This window comes from Uloborus diversus, chromosome 2 (assembly GCF_026930045.1).
Source record: "Uloborus diversus isolate 005 chromosome 2, Udiv.v.3.1, whole genome shotgun sequence".
NCBI lineage: Eukaryota > Metazoa > Arthropoda > Arachnida > Araneae > Uloboridae > Uloborus > Uloborus diversus.
The window spans coordinates 198,187,753-198,196,667 of record NC_072732.1 but is presented as its reverse complement, the minus strand read 5'-3'; the positions used below and the strand labels follow the sequence as shown (position 1 = coordinate 198,196,667).

The window sequence follows — 8,915 nt, the reverse complement described above, 5'->3', positions numbered from 1 at the left end:
TCAGTCCCTCGAATAGTTGGCTTCGTCGACTTCAAGTTCAAATTCTCCCGTTTTCTCGTCGTCAGTCGTCAAATTATCTTGAGATGATTGAATCGTGCTGTTAAATTGATTCCTCGTCATTAAGTAGGATAGCAAAAAACGTTCCTGAAACAAAGTTAACTTGCATGAAATTTACGATTAGATTAGGGGGCAATAATTCACAAGGTTGTTCAAATTAATTTAATTTTTCAATAATTCATCATTTCTGGCAAAAAGTCGGTTTAATTGCTTTCGAGGATCTTCATACGTTTGGTCTTAACTTCGAGAAAAATAGCAGACTAAACAGAAAGTAGTATCGTAGTTATTAATACACTGCTTGACAATAGGGAAGTTGCAACCTATTAAATGTTCATATTTTGGCTATTAGATATTGTTAATTGACCCTCAAAACTAAAAAATTCACCATCGCCGAATTTTAAAACACCTTGGTTGATTTTTAATGAATTTTTAAAAATCCACGCGCAAAAGTGCGCTCTTCTGAAACGTCACGAGCCTACGTCACAGGGCGCGAATGGGCAGCCTTCTGCCGAAGATCCCTTGTTTTCGCTAGGGACATTTTGAGCGCGCTGATATTTTTATTTTTTAGAAATTCAATAATCCTTTTGAACACACTATGGAGGCCGGATTCGTTAAAGCACAATCTGAATAATCTTTCTCAAGTAACATCAGTGATGATATTCGAATATTTCCGAGAGGATGAGAGGTTTAATGTTTCGGAAACGCGAGGAGTTAAATGCGAGGAGATAAGCCTTTTACGTTTCGTCTTCAAAGTCGAATGCACGTTCTTCGGTTTCTCCCATGACATGGGAACCGGTTCGCTAGAGTTTCTCCCCTATCGGAAGAGCGCACGACGTCAGTTCCTATGCCATTTGACGTCACAAGCGCTTGAACTTTAAAAATTAATTTAAAAAAAACTACTTATCGTATCGCAAAATTTTTTTCACCTATGATGTTCATACATGTTACTCTATCATATAAAAATAAAATTGAAAAATCGAAAACTTCCCTATTGCTAAGGAACAATTACGTTTTTTGGAATAGTTAAGAATAGATAATGATTTAAGAAACAGAACGAAATATATAGTTAGTGTATGATGTGCCTTTATTATAAGTACAAAATAACACAGATATTACTGCATCAATGAAGTAAAAACTTAAAAATAAAAAAATAATCCTACTTAGATGATTTTCATACAACCAAAAAAAAAAAAAAAAATGATCTAGGTCAGAATGATGGAGACATGAGTACCTTAATATGATGTATGATTACCAGGGATACTGATGCACAATTTACATCTGTTTTCCATACTCCAGATTAATTATTGAGGAGTGCTTGGGGGATGTTTTCCCACTCCTCTCTCAATGCGGATTTGAGTTCTTGTACTGTTCTGGGAGGGACGGTTCTTCGCGCAACACGTCTGCCAAGAGCCTCCCAGGCAAGTTCAATTGGATTTTAGTCGGGAAAGTAAGTAGGCCACTGCATACGGAGAATGTTTTCACTTTGCAGTGTGTCTGACACTTCAATGCTCCTGTGTGGCCGTGTATTGTTGTCCGTAAAGAGAAAATATGGAGCTACAGCCCCCCTAAAACGACGAACATGGTCCAGCATAACATCTCTGCAATACATTTGCGACGTATCGCTTTCTTATTCAAAAATTTGAAGCGGTGTTCTACCATTGTGCATGATGCCTGCCCACACCATGACGCCTGGACCGTACCGATCACGTTCGCAAACAAATTTTTGTGCATAGCGTGTTCCACGCTCTCTCCACAGCAGTTGGTGACCAGAATCACTTGTCACACTAAAACGGGATTCGTCAGAGAATATCACTCTAGACCAATTTTGATGATCTCACCAACATGTTCCTTTTACACCAGCGTAATCTCTCTCGACGATGGAGTGTTTGAACTGGGATGCAACGTACGGGCTTCCTTGCATACAAACCGACATTTTTTACTCGCCGTGAGATGGTTCTTGCAGAAATATGCGTGGCAGTAGCGGTTGTTAGATTTGCAGCTATCTGTCCAAGAGTGAAATTTCTGTTCCGTTTTGCCACGAGGGCTACATGGCGATCCTGTTAATGTATGGTGCTCCTACCATGACCCCCGGCATGCTTTTGCAAAACATTTCCACCTTCAGCGGCCGTCTTTAATCTTGAGCGTGTATACACTGTCTTTTATACAGATAACGAGTCTTGGTCTACCACGCCATCTGAACTTGCATTTATTTCCATTGGCCAGGTGGTTAAGGTACAAATTTGCATAAATCACTTGTTCCTTAGCAATTGTCAAGCAGTGTAGTTATAAATCCTCTACTCATAACGTGCCCCGTCCCCGTGTATTTCTTCGGGATGATCGCCTTCTGCCAACTTGGCGATATATCGCCAAGCGCTGTGGCACAACGTCACACAGCACAATCAAATGTATCAACCTATCCCCTGGAATAAAATTAGGTCAGAGCCTATGTTACACTCGGGGAGGGGGGGGGGGGAATGACAGTCAATGAACAAAGATCAGTGAAATGAACGGTGAATGAAGACTCGTTAATGTATTACTTAGTAATGTTTACTAGGAAATGTTAGTTTTCAAAATTCGCTGATGGCAAAACACGGGATTAGCTTTAGACAATTGGCCTATCTTTCTTTGGAAACGGTGACAAAAAAGAAGCATATTCAGTAAATTACCGCCCAATTAGCTAGGGCTAAAGCAGAAATACGTGAAATACACCGCCAGCTCAGTCATTTCCAGCCGAGGACTGCAGTTTCGTGCTTATTAGCACTCATCAGCCCGGCATAGGAAAGTGACTGAGCTGGAGATGGAAAACCTCTTAAGGAAGCCAAGAGTGCGAAACAAACTGGTAGCTAATATAGAATTAGCAGACCAGACGAGTGACCGAAGCAATGGTTCGGTTCAACTCGAAGATTGAACACGAGGCAAGGTATATTCAGTAAATTACTGCCCAATTAGCTAGGGCTAAAGCAGAAATACGTGAAATACACCGCCAGCTCAGTCATTTCCAGCCGAGGACTGCAGTTTCGTGCTTATTAGCACTCATCAGCCCGGCATAGGAAAGTGACTGAGCTGGAGATGGAAATCTTCTTAAGGAAGCCAAGAGTGCGAAACAAACTGGTAGCTAATATAGAATTAGCAGACCAGACAAGTGACCGAAGCAATGGTTCGGTTCAACTCGAAGATTGAACGGTCTGCTAATTCTATATTAGCTAATTTATTGTCTGGTCTGCTAATTCTATATTAGCTACCAGTTTGTTTCGCACTCTTGGCTTCCTTAAGAGGTTTTCCATATCCAGCTCAATCACTTTCCTATGCCGGGCTGATGAGTGCTAATAAGCACGAAACTGCAGTCCTCGGCTGGAAATGACTGAGCTGGCGGTGTATTTCACGTAAAAAAGAAGCATGCACGCATGCGGCTACAGGATATTCGTCATCGTTAGAATACACCGGCATTTTGTTACAAGAGAAATAATAACCATTATAATTTCTCAATGTAATTGTTATTATTTCATTAGCTATTTCATTTTGCTTATTACCCTCCTCCCACTATCAGGAAGTGTTTCAAGTTATATATAACAACTGAAATCTATGTCTGCACATCATTACGTTTTTAAAATCAGCGATAAGGTTTTGATTATACTAATGATGAGAACTGTGGTTTTGCCTTCTACTCTCATTACTAACATTTCTCCGCTACGTTTTGTCAATTTGCTCGAAAATTTCTTCAAATTCAATAGTATATTCTAAAGTAATTACAGTTATTTTGTTTGTGGTTCTAACTGTATAAAGCAATTCAATTTTAATTAAAGTATGTTGATTATAGAGCCTAAATTTATCACTTACCTTTTTGCGTGAGTTCTTAACCCACATGGGCACATCAGGAATACAGAAACAGATAGCAGACCTCAAGAATAAAATTGTGATCTGTTGGGAAGGAAAAAGGATATAACAGTACAGTTTAATCAAAAAATTTTGATGACCGCCCACTCTAAAAAAAAAAGGAAAGAAAAAGAAAAACAAGAAAGAAAAGAAAGCGCCCCCCCCCCTCAAAAAAAAAAAAAAAAAAGAATGCACATTTGGTAATCTTAAAACTCTTTTAAATCTTAGCGTTTCGAATCTTATTTTTAGAAAAATAATTTCGTCCCAGCTTCCAGGAACCACGTAGCTTTCGGTAACCGTAAAAATATTTGATTTGTCACAAATAACAAATTTCCCGCTGAATTCAGGAATATTATTTTAGCCGAATTTTCATCTAATACACAATTATTTGAAGAAAGAAAAGCCAGGTACTTTATTATTTTCGGCAATCGCCCATTCAATGTCATGACAATGGTACATTGTCAAGAAGCAATCAGTGAACTATCATTGCTCTTTACAACGACGATAAATAGCATAACCATAAAGAAATGGTGGCACCAGTCACCTCCAACAACTCAGCAACTTCGACACGAGGCTGAAAGGGAAGGCAGTTTTCTTCAGTTTCCTGCACCTATGGTAAGCTGTGAGTGACAGATCACAGGACTTTCGGCTGCACAGAATCTTCCAGAAATTCTCCTTTCAACTTCAGAGGGGGGAAAAAAACATTGAAAATTACCTCTTCCGAAAAGTGGTGACGTGTGCATCACATGACTTCCTTTTACACCAATTTAATATTATTTCCCCATTATTGGCAATTGTAATGCGATTCAATAGTTAACTCTCTAATTATCACCAACAATGGCTAAACTAAAACCGGATTTTAAAAAAAATCGCCAACTTTGTCCCCAAGTTGGCGAAAAAACTTGGCGACCAAAAGACTTACGATATATCGCCAAGTGTCCGCCAAAGTATAACACCACTTGAGTTTGCATCGAAATTAACAATGATCCCCCCCCCAAAAAGGTGCAAAAGACCCCCCTAGAAACACCCGAAAGCAATCAAAATAGGAGGTGCACAACTCGACTTCACTAGGAGTCTACGTACTAAATTTCAACTTTCTAGGACGTACCGTTCTTGAGTTATGCGACATATATACCCACATAAGTACATACGCACACACATGCGTACGTACAGACGTCATGAGAAAACTCGTTGTAATTGATCGTCGGGACTGTCAAAATGGATTTTTCGGGCGTCTGTACGTTTTTAGGAATATATCCGCGTGTGATCGAGTCGAAAAAAAAAAAAAAAAAGGTCGATTTTTGAGTGAAATTTTTTTCGCGAATACAAATACTTCCTTTTTTGTAAAAGGAAGTAACAATATAATGGGAGGGGAGAGCCTAGTGGAAAGGATTTCGGATGACTAGTTCAATGCCCAAGTCCATAAAAGACCCTCCGAGTACATATGTGGGTGCTCGTTAAATCTGTGCACCTGATAGTCTTGTGGATAATCGTTAAGCAGTTTACCATAGATACAGGAGTGTAAGGTAAATTTCCTTCCACTTCATCCTCATATCCAAATTGTGGAAGTTGAGATGACTGTTTACGCCCTCTCACGATCATTAAATCAGTTATCGTTTGTATGTGTTAGGGACAGCGATAAGGCATTTTCTTGTTGTCCCTTTATAAATGGCGATCCATTTTGTACCTTTGAAAAGCAAGAGCGCGTCCTTGCGTTTGGGGGGAAAAAAAGGCAATGTTAAAATTAAATGAAATGATAATAAATGTATGCATATTTACGTAAATTAAATCGAAAGTATATTACTTCGAACAAGACAATCATGGTGGCTTGACTGATACGCTCTTCTCCACGCCCTACCCTGGAGTTGAATGCTATAAGAAAAGCGTTGCTGATAATGCCGCAGAAATTGATGAAGTTGATGATATGCATCCACATACCTAGAAAAAAAGAGTAAACGTAAAGAAGGAATAGCATACAAATCTTTTTTGAACAATCACGATTGCTTATTGTTCTTACTTGACTGTTTTTGGCGTTCCTATGATTTTATTTTCCCGCCAGCACCCTCTGCACCATCACCGTCGACCGACTCCTCACGATGCTGCTCCTATAGCGAAAGCCGTCTCCAGGTTGCATCCCTATCCTACACACAAGCGCATACATACACAACTACACACACACACACATACACACATACACCTACACACAAACACATACACACACGCATACATACAGACACCTACACATACACACAAACATACACACAACTACCCACACATTCATGCCTGCACACAGACACAAACACATATGCTTACACACATATACACATCCCCCCCACACACTTATGCCAGCACACAGACACAAACACACAAGCCTACACACACATACAAATACCCCTACACACAAACACACATACCCCCCACACACAAACACACACGCCTACATACACACACTCGTGATTGCGAAAACCATAATTTGAATTCAAGATGTCAAAATTCAAATTATTTATTTTTTTTAAATTGAGGACGCTTACTCATTTATCTGAGTTAATTCCGTCCAGAGAATGGTATGAAACAATGCTGCCTAGCTGCCTATGTATTAAATTCTCCCGCAATGTTGTTCAAAGTAATAAGTAAATATCGTAAGCTTATAGTCTGGAGCTTGTAGAAAGATACGTGAGCTTGGGAGAGTTCATTTATGCATGGGTTGAGGCAGAAGTGCTGTTGATAACAAGGTAATTACGTTGTTGATAAAAACTTAAAATTTTATTTGTTGAGAAAAAAAACATTACTTTCCGGGCCCTATTTTTTTATGCTTTTAATGACTCAAAAGAGTGGGCATGCGTGCTTATGTGCGCGGCGCGTTAGAAGCAATATTTCTTAAATGAACAGCTGTTAAGATATTTTCCTACATATGAGGAGTATAGTAAACAAGAATGATTCTTTCAAACATGTGAATAAAGGTGTGATTTATTTGTTATTGTTAGCATCTAAGACTTGAAATTGAATTTAAACAAATTACTTATTGAAAGCTAAAAATCAGTGAAGTCGAAATTTGAAAACATTGCTATTAATCTCAATTAATCATTCGTTCCAGCATAATACACCAGCTACTGTTATAGATATTTTCCTTTCTCACCCAAAATGAGTCAACTAAGGTAAAACACCAGCAGTGCCCGTGCCCACTTCTTCAGTAGTGGCCAGTTCAAGGCTTAAAACGCACTAGTAGCCACAAGTATATTTTTCAACTGTAGGTCTGCAATATTTATTGCCCCTCTTGAAACTCAGTAAGCGTTTTATAGCTCAATGCTTTCTAAATCTTCCCAATTTCTAAAAATACCAGAGTTTCAATTTGTTCAGTTTTTATCCGTTTTTTACTCAAACCTCAAATTTTATCCAGCAGTGGCTACTCCAAAATTTGAAAATTTCATAAGTGGCCATCTAACATTCTCCCACCCGAAGTATTTACATTACTTACTTTAAATTAAAAAAATAACTATGAATAAAATTGATTCAATATGACAGTTTCATTAAGTACCAAAAGAAAATCACGTTATTATTGTTCTTTTCTTTCTTCAAAGCACTGAAGTAAACTTGAAGTGGCCATGTCCACTACTGAAGGTTGTTTTACCTACTGATACTTATAGTCCAGGATCTGAAGGGGGTTGAGCATGCATGGAAAGGCTGACGCAATATTATTTCTGATTATTGTTACAGGCACGATGGTGGTTATGAAACCACATGTCGTCGCCCCCCTGGGTGGTCGACAACCCCGGGGGAGGGGGGAAAGCAGTGGGGGAGCCGTTTTCTAAAACACTCATAACTCGCGAACTATTTGAGATAAAACACTGAAAAAAGTGGCAATCGACGCAACAAAATAAGGGCTTCATAAAAGCTAAATATAATTATGGACCTATCTTTGTTGGTTTCTGAGTAAAATTCCATTTTTCGCAAACAAGCAAAATTTTTGAATAAAATGCGCAAAACAAACTTTTTTTGACCAAAATAAATTCCAAATCAAAATTGTTTGATTTTTTTTTTCAAATAATGTCCAAAATATCATTATTCAGTTTGTTAAAATCATTTAAGTACTGTTAACGCATTGAAAAACAAAATGACAGTAGCAAGCTCGAACACGATTTGCATTATAGTTCAAGATCTGAAGGGGTATTTTGAGCATGCATGGAAGACCTGACGCAAAATTATTCTGATTAATGTCACAGGCACTATAGTGAATATGAAACCACATGTCTTCGTCCCCCTGCATGGTCGACAACTCCGGGGGAGGGGGAAAAGCAGTGGGGGGGGGGAGCTGTTTGCTAAAACACTCATAACTCTCGAGCTACTTGAAATAAAACACTGAAAAAAGTGGCAAAAGATGCAACAGAATAAGGGCTTGAAAAACCTAAATATGTTTATAGTTCCATCTTTGTTGATTTATAAGTGAAATTCCTTTTTTTAGCAGCCATGCAAAAATTTTGAATAAAATACGAAAAGCTTTTTTTCCAAAGATAAGTTCTTTTTTAAAATTATTTAACCGTTTAGGGAATCAATAAAACCTGAAATTTCATGATTCAGTTTGTTTAAAACTACTTAATTATTACCAACATGAGCGTTAAAAAGCGAAATAGAAAATGCAAGCACTTGCCTAAGTTAGCACATTGAATAAAACGACAGTATGCTAAGGAGAAAAAAATAGCCTTATTATCCTTATGACGAACTATTCATTCTTCAGTTTACAAACTTATTCTAATTGCAAAGTATTTAACTATGGCTTTAATTTTGTTATATACTGTTTTAAATTTGAGAGGAACTAGGGAACCAGGCTCAGAGTAGTTTCAATTCAAATATAATTTTAATTTATTTCTATTAATTTGTGTTTTCAATTTGCACAAAAGAATATTGCGGGTATTGTTTTGCGGATATTGCTTTTTATAATTTTCTCAACAAAGAACAATGATACAAGAAATAATATGTACTAAATAAAT

The 8,915-nt window shown here is 37.9% G+C and overlaps 1 protein-coding gene across 1 annotated transcript in view; it reads right to left on the bottom strand.

Moving 5' to 3' along the window:
* Positions 1-8,915, bottom strand: part of LOC129216753 (anoctamin-7-like) — a 58,077-nt gene continuing 49,162 nt past the window's right edge. Inside the window, exons 13-15 of the mRNA XM_054850970.1 lie at positions 5,735-5,868; positions 3,895-3,975; positions 1-144 (exon numbers count right to left, since the gene is read on the bottom strand). Of these exons, the coding sequence (XP_054706945.1) occupies positions 1-144; positions 3,895-3,975; positions 5,735-5,868 (359 nt within the window). The remainder of the gene's footprint in view (positions 145-3,894; positions 3,976-5,734; positions 5,869-8,915) is intronic.